Consider the following 15,917-nt stretch of genomic DNA (forward strand, 5'->3'; position numbering starts at 1 on the left):
TACACAAAGCATAGAGATTCAGAATTGAGATGTTCAGGTTGGCACATGATCAGTTCCAAACACACAACCTTTTCTAAAATACCTACAGGACTGCCTGTTTATTTGCTGGCATGGGCAGTGGGAGCAGCCATTTTACATATATACAAGTTGAAAAAAATGAATGGAACTCAGCAGCTTCCAGGTGAAGGTATTGGCACTTACACATGGAAAATGGCAATGTTGCAACTTCCACATGTAGCTAGCCCTACTTCCACATGCAGTTGCCCCCATTTTACAAGCCTACAAGTGTAAATGCCACCAATTAAATAGTGAGGCTAAATTTCTAACTTTGTTTTGTTTTGGAGTTGAAATAAACTACATGTGCTTAAGGAGAATGACTCTCTTAATTCCTTCTGTAATGCCCAGGATGAAACACGCATTTTCTTTTGAAAGCTATTGCTCATTTTCAAAGCACTTAGCCTTCCAAAGTTCCATAGAAGCCTATGGAACTTTGGAAGACTAAGTGCTTTGAAAATACGTGTACTTTTGAGCAGGTGCAAAACCCGACGTTGAAATATTTCACTATACACATGTATTCTGTATGCCCTTTATAAAATAGGGAATACATGGATACATTTTAGTTTCCATCAAGCCATGCCCAAACCATGCCTCCTTGATACCTCCATAGACGGTCGGTAGCCCAACTGTTTGGGGAGGCTAAAGGGGGCGGAGCTTACCTCCATACGCTCCGTGGCAGCGACGTCAATGAAGAAAAAGAGTACAGGCTCGCCGCCAGCTTCTCCCTTCTCTCTGCACACAGTGTCCCGTGATGCATTTCCTGTTTCCGCGAGAGCAGAGAGAAGGGAGAAGCTGGCGGTGAGCCTGTACTCTTTTTCTTCATTGACGTCGCTGCCACGGAAATAAAAGATAAAAATCCGCGGGGCGGGAGGGTGGGCTCCACAACAAGCGGAAGTCGACGATTCGGCTGGGGAGGCTTAGCCTCCCCAAGCCTCTTATACGGGGCGCCTATGGATACCTCTACATGGTATAGATTACCTTATGTAAATAGCAGCTTTCTGAAATCAGTATTTATATATGTATGCAACATACATGTATAAATATCACTATTTACACATGGATATGTTTCTGAAATAAAGGTCTAAAAACAAGAATAAAATAAAACATCCTAATACATACTAAAATAAAAGTACCAATAATGATGATAAAGATGAAAAACAACTACAATACAAACCAAAAGGCATAATGACAAAATAAATACTTAACACTAATCATATAAAATAAAATCTATGCAAAAGGCACACCTCAACATACAACAGTATAAACTGTTGTATGATTGTTCCTTGAACGTTCATCTCCTGAGCAGACCTGTAGAGGCCATTTAATTACTGATGCATTTTGGCTCTCTTCAGATAGCCTGGAAATGTTTCTGCCAACTATCATATTAGCCATTTTTTATATGTGTACTGACAATACAAAATGGTGAAATACCATTGATTTTTTTTTTTTCAAACCTTCTGACATCCTGCCTGGGCCTTTGCCTTCAGGGCGAAATATCTTTCAAGGTCAGTGAGCTTGCAAAGCTTTTAAAGAAAGCTTCACGTATTATGTCTGATATATTTCCTTTATCTTCTGGGTAAATGTTAAATGAAGTATTTGTTACCTGTCTAGATATATTCTGCTTCAGTTTTCTGTAGCTGAAGTTCACAAGTCATTCAGGAGATTGTAGATATGTGATCTAAAGTACATGCATGCACTGTACCCATATTGGATATTATCAATATTTTCATAAAACTGTATATAGTGTTATGTGTTCTGGCAACAATCACAAAATATGTTTTTCCCCCTCTTTGTTTGGCATAGGAAACCAAAATCGACTGCGTCAGGATAGCCACAAAAGGTATGTTAATCCATCTATGCTTCCCGACACTGGAAAAATTTTCAAACCCTTTCTTCTTTAGATGGCGCCATGTATTCCTTGCTAAAATCTGTTGATACGTTTGTCATAACTTTTTAAAGAAATGTTTTTGAGCTGTAGAAATATTTTTTTCTTTTCCTGAAAAAGCATCTAAATTAGATTTAACACCATATCAGATTAGCTGAGGCCACACTGTGTTTTTTTTCTCAAACAACATGAATTCAGTATTGTTCATTAAATAGTCATTTATAAATATCTGATTACTTAAGCAGATTTCAGGGTGGTTAAGGCCAAAATCAAGTTATCTAACCTAATAATATTATATGGAACATCTTTCCTACACAGTCATGTATAGTCTACTATGAACTTACTAAAATCTCTTATAAAAATCATCACAATCTTATACATTTTTCACATTCTGCTATCTAAAAATAAAATTCACAGTACATTAAAGTAGAAATTTGTTTCTACATAGAGAATGACACAGGGACTGCGATCTGTGGTAAATTGCAGTAATCCATGGTAAATCCATGGGGAGAGAAAAAAACAACAAAAATTAGCCATATGTATCTCTAAAGAGATGTGTTTTAATATCTGTCTTGAATTTTATTAATGAGGTTTCTAGTCTTAGTGAAATTGGAAGGTCATTCCATAGACAGGGAGCTTGGACAGAGAAAATAGAGTGTCTAGTGTGTTCATGCACGAAGACACGATAACTGGGAACTACATGTTGATTTTGTTGTGCAGACCTGAGTGATCTAGGAGGACAGTATGGGATAATGTGAGATCAGAGATAGGGAGGTTGCTTGTATTCCACATTATTCCACAGAGGATTCAACGCAGATAACAATAACATGGTATCTCAACAACTGAGAGAATTACAAAACGATAATGTCAAGAAAAATTATTCCATACCATATTTAGTAAACAGATGTATTTTTAAGTTTTTGTGAAAAACAAAAGAGCTACATGTCCTAAGTGAAGAGGCAAGCTATTCCATATTTTTACACTTTGATAACTAAAAGATTGTTCCAACTATTTCCTTAAAGATGGGAAAGCCAGGATCAGATTACATGCACTATGTGAATCAATTTGTTTATTTAAAAGATTGCTATGGAAAATAGAGCTATAGGCATTCTGCCATGATAGTGATTTAAAGGTCAGACAAGCAATTTCAAATTCTATCCTAAGGTTCACAGGCAACCAATAAAGATCTTTTATATGAGGAGAAATTCTCTCAAATCGGTTCACCCTACAAATCTGTCTAACCACAGTATTCTGAAGCAGCTGCATTTCCTCTATAATAATTCTCACCTCCAATGTTCTGACTTGCTGCCTGGGCTCATTCCGAGTTGGTCTGCTAGGCTCCATAGATCAGGCTGACATCACCGTAGCCATTATGATGTCAACTTCAGAACCCGGGGGGAAAAAAACTATGCCTCACAGCTGATCCATGTCCAGAGGAGGGTCGCTGGACATGGGTGGCTGCAGAGGGGGCAGGGGGTTGCTGGACATGGGTGGCTGGAAGGGGGCAGGGGAGAAAGGAGGGTCACTGGACATGGGTGGCAGGAGGGAGGGCAGGGGAGAGAGGAGGTTTGCTGGACATGGGTGGCTGCAGTGGGCGCAGGGGGAGAGGAGGGTCGCTGGACATGGGTGGCTGCAGGGGAGCCGAGGAAAACCTTGCTAGCGCCCGTTTCATTTGTGTCAGAAACGGGCCTTTTTTACTAGTGTTTTTATAAATTTCACTGTGAGTCCACCATATAGTGCATTACTATAGTCTTGATAAGGTAATAAAATTGCTTGAACAGTAATCCGAAAACGTAACGAATTTAAACAGCATTGAATTGCTCTTAATTACCATATGAGTGTGTGTGCACATACAGGGCTAGATTCTGTATATGGTGCCTGAAAATTCCACGTGGAACAAAAATACTCCTCGGTGTATTCTATGAAGTATGCCTATATTTTATAGAATACGCCTAAAGTTCTGTGTGGTTTATAGAATACGGTGTGCGCCTGTTCGCTTGACTAAATTTAGACATGGGCAGTTACCTCAAGTAAAACTTGGTGTAGTGCCGACGCTGAAATTAGGTGTGGAGCGGGTGTATTCTACAACAATGAACATATATTTTAGAAACACCAACGACCTGCCCATTCCATGCCCTGAGCGACTTATAATTTGCGCGCATCACTGTACAGAATAAGCTTAGACAGTTGTGCATGTAAATTCTAATTAATAACAATTAGTGTCAAAATTTGCTTCTTAAGTGGCAATTATCGTCACTGATTGACTTGTTAAGTAAAGTTGTACACACAAATCCATAATATGACTGGATTTACGCATGCAACTTTAGTCGCACTATAGAGAAACCAGGGACAGTACTCACACACATAAGTTATCACTTCCCTGTATAACACACACATATTAACACCTTCGTACCACATATACATGTATACACATACACAGTGGTGTGTTGGAGCCGGCTCGCAAGAACCGGTTGTTAAATTTTCTTCCGACTTGCGAGCCGGTTGTTAAAACGCGCAAGCCAGCTCTCCTCCCTCCCTCCGGATCCGGTCCCTCACGCTGCCTTGTCCTTCGAATTCTTCGGGGCAGGTAGTCTTGCCTGCCCAATGCCAGCGCTGACTCTCCCCCGCTGCCGGTTCGCGCTTTAAAAATGGCCGCTGAAACTTCCAGAGGTGGCCTCGCAAGACTTCTGCTGAAGTCTTGGAGGTCACCCTTGTAAGTCTCGGAGGCCATTTTGAAGCGCAATCCGGCAGTGGGGGAGAGTCAGCGCTGGCAGCGGGCAGGCAAGACTGCCTGCCCCGAAGAGTTCGAATGACAAGGCAGGGTGACTCAGAGTCAGGTCAGTGAGGGACTGGTTCCGGAGGGAGGGAGGAGAATTCGCTGAACAACTCGGGAAGGGGTGGCAGGGGAGAGAAGGGAGTCACTGGGCATGGGTGGATGGATGGAGGGGAGAGAAGGGTCGCTGGGTAACAGAGGTGGCAGACCTCATTATTTTCAGTGCTTGCAGGGCAGAGGAGAGGAGGGTCACTGCTGGACATGGGTGGATGGAGAGCAGGGGAAAGGAGGGTCACTGGGTATGGGTGCATGCAGGGCAGGGGAGAGGATGGTCGCTGGTTATGGGTGCATGCAGGGCAGGGGAGAGGAGGGTCACTGGACATGGGTGGATGGAGGGCAGGGCAGGGGAAAGGAGGGTCGCTGGGTATGGGTGCATGGAGGGCAGGGGAGAGGAGGGTCACTGGGTATGGGTGCATGCAGGGCAGGGGAGAGGAGGGTCGCTGGGTATGTGTACATGGAGGGCAGGGAAGAGGAGGGTCGCTGAGTATGGGTGCATGCAGGGCAGGGGGAGAGAAGGGTAGGGAAGAGTGAGGAAGGAGATGTGATGAGCGAAAAGGAAGAGAGGAGAAAAACTGCACATGGATGAATAGGCAGAAGCTGAGGACCAGAAATGAAGAAGAAAGGAGGAAAGGAAAGAAATAAATGGAAAGGAAGCCCTGGAAACGAAGTTAAGAGGACAGATAGCAGCAGAATCGGATACTGGGCCAGCATGATCAGAAAAACAGTCACCAGACAACAAAGGTAGAAAAAAATCATTTTATTTTCATTATAGTGTTTGGAATATGTTCACTTTGAGAATCAGGTGCTAAACATTAAAAGTTTATATTTATTTACTTATTTATGGCATTTTATCGCACATTAAACATGAATTAGATTGGAACCTGGGATCATTTTTTTTTCCTGGAGTAATGCATTACCACCCCCCCCCCCCCCCCGCCAGGCTCTCTCCCCGGCTATAGCCAGCTCTGCAATTGGGGGGGGGGCGCAGAGGGGGACCAGGGAGAGAGCCTGTTGTTAAACATTTACCAGCACACCACTGCACATACACCTCTGCCTCAATCATTCCCATCCCCCCTTTCCCCAAACACATGGTGCCAAAAGGTACCTTCAAGCCACCCCACCTCACACCTCTCAATTTACACTACTACTACTATTTAACATTTCTAACATGAACATATACCGTGCATACATCCCCCACCCCCACACATACTCACACAAACACACCTATTTTACAAATCTGTAAGAAAGCTATGCCACTGTATGTTTTGTATGCTTCCTTAGTTACTACTATTGTGTGTGATTTCAAATGTTTACAGTTCAAAGAAACATGAACAAAGAAGAAACATAAAATGGTGGTATATCATTGGACATATTAAAATGAGAAATAATGCATTTTATTACATCACTAGTAAACAAAATTACTTTCTCCATATTACCCACTTTGGATTTTAAGGGAGCATACACAACCGAGCATTTTACTCATTTGTGGCCCTGTTTACTTATGCGCTAAAAATGCTAGCACAACTACAGTGCGGCTTAGTAAACAGGGCCCCTTGTTACTGGGGGAGGAAAAGCTACATACATATGGCCCGAAGTGTTAAATGAAATCTTGACACTGGGAAATACATTTCAATTTGGTTGTTTAGCTATTTTGCTATTGATATTGAGGTACATATGATATCAGTTTGATAGCTGGCATTTCTCACTTAAACAAATGTTAAGAAAAAGAGTGAAGTGTTATAAATACATCAAAAAAACTTCACTAATCTTGTGTTCAGTATTTAAATAGTTCTATATGACCCTTTATAATGGTTGGAAGAAAAACGCCTCAGTTTACCACAGGAAAGAAATATAATCAACCTGTGTAACGTCCATCACTGGCTAAAAAACCTTCCTCCTAATTTTTTCAAAATAAAGAGTTCAAAGTTTTAATGAATGATTTCTTTATGTCTTTTTTACTTTCTTATATAAAAATTCTTCTCTTAGTATCTAACTTTAAAGCAGACCACATGTCCCCGATGTCAGCCAGCGTTTTGCAGTCTAGAACTGCTGCCTCAGGGGGAAACAGGCTTTTCTGTTGTGCTGAAAAACAAAACTACCATAAATTGTACAGAAAAATATAAGTACTCAAAAGCTGTAGAATAAATTTTCAAGCACTTACTGCTCATTGGTTCACTAGTGACTCTGAGCAAAATGGCGTTTTGGTGTTTCTCAACCTCTATTTAAATCATTTAATCAATCAGATGTCCTTCAATTCCATCATAGGTCCAACTACATGTCAATTTGAACGAGCTAAAATCACAGAGACTGGGATAATACACATATCAGATATTCCCTTACTTCTTAAAAAAAAGTGTATCCACTCATTGCTTGCATTCAAACCATCTGGGTACAAGGTCTTTAATCGAAAAATCCAGCACTGTTCACAGCACAAAAGTAGTTTTCGATCAACTTCTCTGATATTCTCTCTCACGCGGTCCAATGCAAAACACTTTAAATCTTCAAACCGATGATTTTCAAGTAAACAAAGTTCCACCAGTGCTGCTTCCTTAATTATTCTATGAAGAGAACTACGGTGCTCTATTAATCTTGTTTTGAGGTTCCTCGATATCTGTCCTACTTTTTCACAAGTGCATTTGATTACATATACCACAAAATATGAATCACAGGTAGTATTATGTTGCAAAGTATGTTGTGTTAAATATATCGGATTTTGAGGGTCAACATAATCAAACACACTGAATACTTATGGCATGGTATATGACCTTCAGTCTGCTGCATCAAATTACTATAGTCGCGTCAAGGAACTGAAGGAGACAAACCTGCTTATTTTCGAAGGAGAAGGGCGCCCATCTTCTGACCACAAATCGGGAGATGGGTGTCCTTCTTCTAAGGTCGCCTAAATTGGCATAATCGACAGCCAATTTTGGCCGTCCTCAACTGCTTTCCATCGCGGGGATGACCAAAGTTCAAGGGAGCGTGTTGGCAGTGTACCGAAGGCAGGACGGGGACATGATTAACAGATGGGCGTCCTCAGCCGATAATGGAAAACAGAAGGGCGTCCCTGACGAGCATTTGGCCGACTTTACTTGGTTCATTTTTTTTCATGACCAATCATCAAAAATGTGCCCGAACTGACTAGATGACCACCGAAGGGTCACTAACCACCTACCACCCCAAAAACACAACTTCAAAAACTTGTCTTTTTTTTTTATAGAGTATGTCCTTTGTTATGCCTCTGTCCCTGCGACAGCAGTCGAGGTCGTCCAAAATGTGGATGTTTCTGTAAGAAGGACATCCGTACCTTTGCTATGACTCCAACACTCTCTTTATTTATTTGGTTTTTGGATCACAAGTAGCAGCAGTGGGATTTGAACCGGTCACCTCTGGATTGCACAACCAGTGCTCTAACCACTAGGCCACTCCTCCGGTTCAAATCCTACTGCTGCTACTTGTGGTACAAAATCCAAATAAATAAATAGGGTGTCGGAGGCATAGCAAAGGCATGGACATCCTTCTCACAGAAACATCCACATTTTGGACATCCTCAACTGCTGTCGCTTCCCCTCCTTAGGAAGGAAATCGTATCCAAATGAGCTAACAGCGAGCAGCTCATTTGCATGCAATTTCCTTCATGCATGCCCGTTCCTTTCCGGATCGGTAAGGGAAGGCCTTTTTACATTCAGTTAGTGGGACCAGTGCACTACGAATGCTGGCTCCTCCCACAACCAAATGGCTTGGATTTGGTCGTTTCTGAGATGGGCGTCCTCGCTTTCCATTATCGCCGAAACCAGGGACAACCTAAATTTCATGATTTGGGCACCCCCGACCGTATTATCCAAACAAAAGATGGACATCCATCTTGTTTCAATAATACGGGTTGCCCCGCCCCTTTACGGGGCAGTCCTTAGAGATGGGCGCCCTTGGAGATGGCGCCCCCATTTGATTATCCCCCTCCAATATCTCTTTAAAATATTTTCCTCTTCTGTACGCCATCTGGAGACTGGCAGTCTTTTCTGAAAAATATCTACTCAGTGCAGCTATATTACTGTTTACTAACTAGTTAACGTAGGATTAGTGTGTGAGCTCTTACCACCTGCAAAATAGGTGTTGGTAAATGCACATGCACTATATTTTTTAATGGTCATTTGCCAATGGAAACATTAACATATGGCCATTAATACAAGAAATAGAAAATTGGCTATTTTCTAGCTGCGGTAAAAATGGCCTTAATATGCAGAAAAAACCTGCATAAGGGCACACTAAGACCACTTTTTACCGCAACTTTGTAAAAGGGCCCCTTAGACGGTCATAATCGAAAGGGACGTCCAGGTTTTCCTGAGGACATCCTCACAGGATGTCCCAGCGAAGGGGAAGGGAAACCTGTAGTATCAAACAAGATGGGCGTCCATCTTTTGTTTCGATAATACGGTTGGGGACGCCCAAATCTTGACATTTAGGTCGTCCCTAGAGATGGTCGTTCTTAGACTTGGTCGTTTCTGATTTTTGGCGATAATGGAAACTAAGGACGCCCATCTCAGAAATGACTAAATGCAAGCCCTTTGGTCGTGGGAGGAGCCAGTATTCGTAGTGCACTGATCCCCCTGACATGCCAGGACAGCAACCAGACACCCTAGGGGGCACTGTAGTGGACTTCAGAAAAAGCTGCCAAGTACATAGATCCCCCACCTTGTGTGCTGAGCCCCCCCCTCCAAAACCCACTACCCACATCTGTACACCACTACCATAGTCCTTACGGGTGACGGGGGCACCTAGATGTGGGTACAGTGGGTTTGCTGGTGGGTTTTGGAGGGCTCACATTTACCACCACAAGTGTAACAGGTGGGGGGGATGGGCCTGGGTCCGCCTGCCTGAAATGCACTGCACCCTCTAAAACTGCTCCAGGGACCTGCATACTGCTGCGATGGACCTAAGTATGACATTTGAGGCTGGCACAAAATATTTTTAAAGTTCTTTTTTGATAGTGGGAGGGGGATAGTGACCACTGGGGGAGTAAGGGGAGGTCATCCCCGATTCCCTTTGGTGGTCATCTGGTCAGTTCGGGCACCTTTGTGTGCCTTGGTTGTAAGAAAAACTGGACCAGGTAACGTCGTCCAAATGCTCGTCAGAGACACCCTTTTTTTCCATTATGGGTCGAGGACGCCCATGTGTTAGGTACGCCCGAGTCCTGCCTTCGCTACACCTCTGACACGCCCCCGTGAACTTTGGTTGTCTCCGCGATGGAAAGCAGTTGGGGACACCCAAAATCGGCTTTCGATTATGCCGATTTGGGCGACCCTGTGAGAAGGAGGCCCATCTTCTGATTTGTGCCGAAAGATGGGTGTCCTTCTCTTTCGAAAATAGGCCTGTTAGGGTTCTAAATCTGAGCAAATTAATAGAAGGAGAACAGATTGGAACATTTTTTTATTTTGTACAGTGTTTTATCATTTCTCTTGTTTTTTCTTTAGATTTTCTTTTGCTTTAAGAAGTGTTTCATTTTGAGTATTTTTATTAGGGTGCACTATTCTTAAACAACATTAGGGTGGTTCTATAGAAGAAAGGTGTCAAATGAATTCTTTAAAAGGAACAGATGGGCACCCAAACAGCAGGGATCGCACTTATCATGATTCTATAAAGGAGGAAAATGTGTAAGTATATATACACAATGGCAGGTACAAGTACGTGCCATCAAAAGGGGCATGTTCTGGGTGGAGAATGGGTGTGCACTGTATGGGACCCAAAAGTACATGCATATGAATTATTTCATAAATATTAGGTGTGTGTGCACATCACCAGAAGTATTTACACCTGCTGGAATGATAAGCATTGATTGGTGCATTGTGCTACCATTTAGTGACTCAGTACATGGTCAATCCTTACTCCTTCTCAAACTATCAACATCTCTTGCCATCATTAATACTTCTATTGCCCCATTTCCCCCAACTCCCTTCTTTCTCTTTCACTCTTACACTTCTCTACCAATAAAGCCACCCACCCACTCTCCTAGCCCTGTCTTCACAGTCTCCATCTCTGTCATCCCCCCTCTCCTCCCAGAGCACACTGTCCTTCTCTGTGCTAGTGGCAGTCTGTGTATGTATATGAGAATCTACCTGAGTATATTCCTCAGCCACTGGGTATGTGGCCTCCTGTGCCATAGTGGGTGGTGAGTGGTGGTGGTGGTGGTGGTAGTGAAAAGCATGAGTGGAAGCCAGGTGTTGTACTGGGCACTGGCTCATAGGAGAGAGAGGCAATTAAGAAGAAAGAGGGACCCCTATGAAGAGGCTATACAGGCCCATAGCACAGTTCATGCATATGACAGAGGATCTAAGCCTTCACAGGTTAAGGTTTGATAAGGGGACAATAGAAGACCTATGAAACCAGCTGGAGCAGACCTAGATCTTTCTGTGTGGATGAGACAAGCAATGCCCAGTTTCTCCTGAAGGCCACCACAGCCCTAAAATTTTTTGTCATCAGATCCTTCCAGACCCCACTTAGGGCTGCAGCATGCATTAGCCAATCAGCCACCTCACACTGTATTGCTCAGTTTCAATAGGCTTTTTTCAGGAAAGCCTCTCTCAATATATTCTCTTCCCTGAACAAGAGCACAGCAACTTCAAACTAGGAAAGAATTCTATGATCTGTCCCGTTGACTGCACACACATAGCCATAAGACCACTTGCGGACAAAGAGAATACCTATGGATCTGAAAGTCTTTCCATTCCCTTAACATGTAGGTGGTTTACAATGCCTCAAATATTACAGATGTGTGTGCTTGCTACTCGGGCTCCTTTCACATTGGTTACATTTTGTCACAAGCCTACATGACTGCCTGGAGAACGACTAGATCACTGGGGGATGGCACACAACACCCAACTGGCTCTTTCTTTCCCCATGGATGACTTTAACTATGTGTACCAGTCAACCCTGCAGGCTACTGGGACCACTTATGCAATGATGTGTCAACCCCCACAACATCAAGTACATTCTCATTCACATCCACTCTAGTCTTTCCCCTGCAGGTGACAGAGGGTATCCTCTCAAGATCTTACAGATAATTATCCCCTCCAAGCCCACGCTGAGGATGCAGCTGAAGAGAACTATAATAAGTTACATAGACAGACCAGGGATGTCAGAGAATACTTTTGGCATTTTGAAATCTCACTTCATGTGCCTGGATAGAAAATTGAGGAGAATTACTCTACACTCAGGCAAAGTATGGGATATGTTTATGGCCTGCTGAATGCTCACAACCTAGCCTTCAGTTGCACGATGCCTGATCCAGAGGGCCCTATGTTACAAAGAAATGAGAAAGTAGAGTCTGTACAACATCAGGATGTTTCACCCCCACAAGCCCACCAGCATGCTCTGGCTGCAACAAATGAACTCATCCAATACAATTTTTTGCACAAATGACTATTTTTATTCTATGTGCCCCAAAACACATAACCCCCCCAGCCACCACCACCATGTATCTACATGAGCTGTGGTCAATATACCTCTAAGGACAACACCCCTTTGCCTTGTGTGTAAGCGTGCATAGGTGTTGGGTTATGTCATAGGGGCACATCATTCTTGTGTCCTGTGTGTGCATGCATGTGAGTGTGCCATCTCTTCATTACCCTATCTCTTTCCTTTGCCACAGCAGCACTTTGGAGGAGGTGTGTACAGGCAGCCTGTTGAGTGGAGTCAAATGGGTAGACATGAATCACTTGTTTACTCTTTCCAAAAATACAAGGACAAGGGGTCACTCAATGAAACTACTAGGTGGTACATTTAAAACAAATGAGAGAAAATATTTCTTCACTCAATATGTAATTAAGCTGTGCAGTTTGTTGCCAGAGAATGTGGCTTAACATAGTGGTAGTGGTTAGCACAGCTGGATTTAAAAAAGGTTTGGACACATTCTTAAAAGTCCACAAACTGTTATTAAGGTGGACTTGGCAAAATCCATAAGAACATAAGAATTACCATACTGAATCAGATCAATGATCCATCTAACCCACTATCCAGCATCCAACAGTGGCCAAACCAGGTCACAAGTACTTGGCAGAAACCCAATTAGTAGCAACATTCCATGCTACCAATCCCAGGGCAAACAGTGGCTTCCCCATGTTCATTTCAATCACAGACTATGGCTGTTTCCTCCATGAACTTGTTCAAACCTTTTTAAAACCCAGATATGCTAACTGCTGTTACCACATCCTCCAGCAGCAAGTTCCAGAGTTTAACTAGTCTTTAAGTGAAAAAAATATTTCCTCCTATTTGTTTTAAAAGTATTTCCATGTAATTTCATTGAGTCTTTTTACTTTTTGAAAGAGTAAAATATCGATTCCCTTCTATTCATTCTACACCACTCAGGATTTTATAGACCTCTATTGTATCACCCTTCAGCCTTCTTTTTTTCCAAGCTGAAGAGTGCTAACCTCTTTAGCCTTTCCTCATATGGGAGGAATTCCATCCCCTTTATCATTTTGGTTGCTCTTCTTTGAACCTTTTCTAATTCCGCTGCCACCTGTCGGTCAACCAGTTTCCTATCCAGTTCACCACTTTTGGTCCTAAGTTCTACCCTTTCAGCTTATTCATGAATCTTCTGTGGGGGACCGTATGAAAGACTTTGCTGAAATCCAAGTAGTGCAAGTCCTTCATCCAGTTCTTTGGTCACCCAGTCAAAGAAGTCAGTAATATTTGTGTGGCAGGATTTTCCTTTGTTAAAGCCATGTTGCCTCCTAGTCTGGTGATGGTTGTGTACTGATGTACTTATGCTGTGACACAGAGGGCTGCCCTGGAATAGAGGGTCCACCTTGCTGCTTGGGGAAAACTAGACATTGTTGCATGACACTACTGGGGTCACAAAAATAACCAACTCAAATGAAAAAATGCAATTATTAGCAAGTAAACAAGTAAAATTTGTTTTTAGAAAGGACTAGCCTCAGGAAATGCTATCAGCTCTAAATCGGACTATCATGGGCAAAAACCTTCCAAATCTAGCACTCTTCTGGGAAAGAAACGTGAAATGAGTTCCAGAGCTTAACTATATGTTGAATGAAAAAATATTTTCTCCTGTTTGGTTTAAATATGTTACTATTTAACTTCATGAAGTGTCCCTAGTCTTTGTACTGTGTGATAGAATAAACAAAGAGTTCACATTTACCCATTCCACTCTATTTAGGATTGTATAGTATCGTATCTCCCCTCAGCTGCCTATTCTTCCAAACTGAAGAGCCTTAAACCTATTTAGCCTTTCCTCATGTGAGAATCATTCCATCTCCTTAATCATTTTGGTTGTCATTCTTTGTACCTCTTACAGTTCCACTACATCATTTTTTGAGATGTGGTGAACAGAATTGCACACAATACTCAAGATGCAGTGTCACCATTGGGCAGTACAGAGGCATTATGATATTCTTTATTTTATTCTCTATTCCTTTCCCAAAAATTCCTAACATTCTGTTCACTCTTTTGGGTGGAACTGCATACTGATATACAGTAGACCTTATAATACTGGGAGATTGGGCATCCGAAAGGCATATGATGTTTAATGTGAGCAAGTGCAACGTGATGCATGCATGTAAGAGGAATCCAAACTATAGCTACATGATGCAAGGTTCCACATTTGGGTTCACTGCCCAGGAAAAGGATCTAGGTTTCATTATTGATGACATGTTGAAACTCTTTGCTCAGTGTGCAGTAGTATCTAAGAAAGCAAATAGAATGTAATGTTATAATGCCTTTGTATCACGCCATGGTGCAACTGCACCTCAGAAACTATGTGCAGTTCTGATCACCATCTCTCAAAAAAGATATAATGGAATTAGAAAAGGTACAGAGAAGGGTGACAAAAATGACTAAGGGGCTAAGACGACTTCCTTATGAGGAAAGACTAAAGCAGCTAGGATTCTTCAGCATGAAGAAGAGACGGCTGAGGTGAAATGTGATAGAGGTTTATAAAATACTGAGTGGAGTGGAATGGGTAGCTGTGAATCGCTTGTTTACTCTTTCCAAAAATTAATAGGACTAGCGGGCATGCAATGAAGCTACTAAGTAGTCAATTTAAAACAAACCGGAGAAAATATTTGTTCACTAAACATGTAATTAAACGCTGGAATTTGTGGTATTTGTGGTAAAAGCAATCAGCTTAGCAGGGCTAAAAAACAGGTTTGGATAATTTCCTAAAAGAACAGTCCATAGCCATTATTAAGATGGACTTGGGAATACCCACTACTTATTTCATGTTGTCACTATTATAACCTAAATATTACCAAACTATATTCAACCTTTTCTAATATATCAAAACCATACCTTTATTAACATTCAACATAAATAATCAAACTGGTAACGGAGATTCAACTTTACCCACCGAAGTAGGTTAATTATCAACTTATTTCAGGGATAAGCAACATAAAATCTGTTTTACTGTTCTGGGATCTTGCCCGGTATTTGTGACCTGGATTGGCCACTGTTGGAAACAGGATACTGGACTTAATGGACCTTTGGTCTGTCCCAGTATAGCAATACTTATGTTCTTATGGTGTGTTCTTAGTGGGGGGGGGGGGGGGGGTTCCCATGGGAGTGCATATGGGCAGGGCACAGGGAGTGGAGAACCATGTACCAGCAATAATAAACATTTGACAACTGAGATAAGGAAATAATATTTTTATTAATATAAAATATTCATTCATCATTTGGGGGGAAGCAGGATGGGAAATTGAGGGAGGGATACCACTTCAGGGCGAGAAGGACAGGTGGCAGGAGATGGAAGTCTAAAGAGCACTATGAGAGGGCATGTGGAGAATGCCAGCTCATTCAATGAAAAATTTCATGAGCATAAGCGTCGCAGGTATGTGTCATTCCTGGGAGCATATATGCTCCTCCCCCCTTCATCGGTAGATATTAAAACTTTTATTCATGTAAAATAGCAATCTCCTTGCATCGCCCGACACTGGCCGTGTTTTGCCCAAAAAGGGCTGCCTCAGGGGCTATCCTGTGGTTTTTGCTGGCAAACACCTATAGGGAATGTCCTTACAACTGATAAAATGGTGTATACAGACTCTACTACTACTACTTATCACTTCTATAGCGCTACAAGGCATACGCAGCGCTGTACACCATACATGAAAAGACAGTCCCTGCTCAAAGAGCTCA

General features: G+C 42.3%; 1 protein-coding gene across 12 annotated transcripts in view; it reads left to right on the forward strand.

The window, feature by feature from the left end:
• Positions 1–15,917, forward strand: part of PTPRM (protein tyrosine phosphatase receptor type M) — a 1,370,833-nt gene that overhangs the window by 864,231 nt on the left and 490,685 nt on the right. For all 12 annotated transcript variants that reach the window (XM_030213239.1, XM_030213256.1, XM_030213265.1 and 9 more), the window contains exon 13: positions 1,861–1,897. In XM_030213239.1, the coding sequence (XP_030069099.1) occupies positions 1,861–1,897 (37 nt within the window). The remainder of the gene's footprint in view (positions 1–1,860; positions 1,898–15,917) is intronic.

This window comes from Microcaecilia unicolor, chromosome 1 (genome assembly GCF_901765095.1).
Source record: "Microcaecilia unicolor chromosome 1, aMicUni1.1, whole genome shotgun sequence".
NCBI lineage: Eukaryota > Metazoa > Chordata > Amphibia > Gymnophiona > Siphonopidae > Microcaecilia > Microcaecilia unicolor.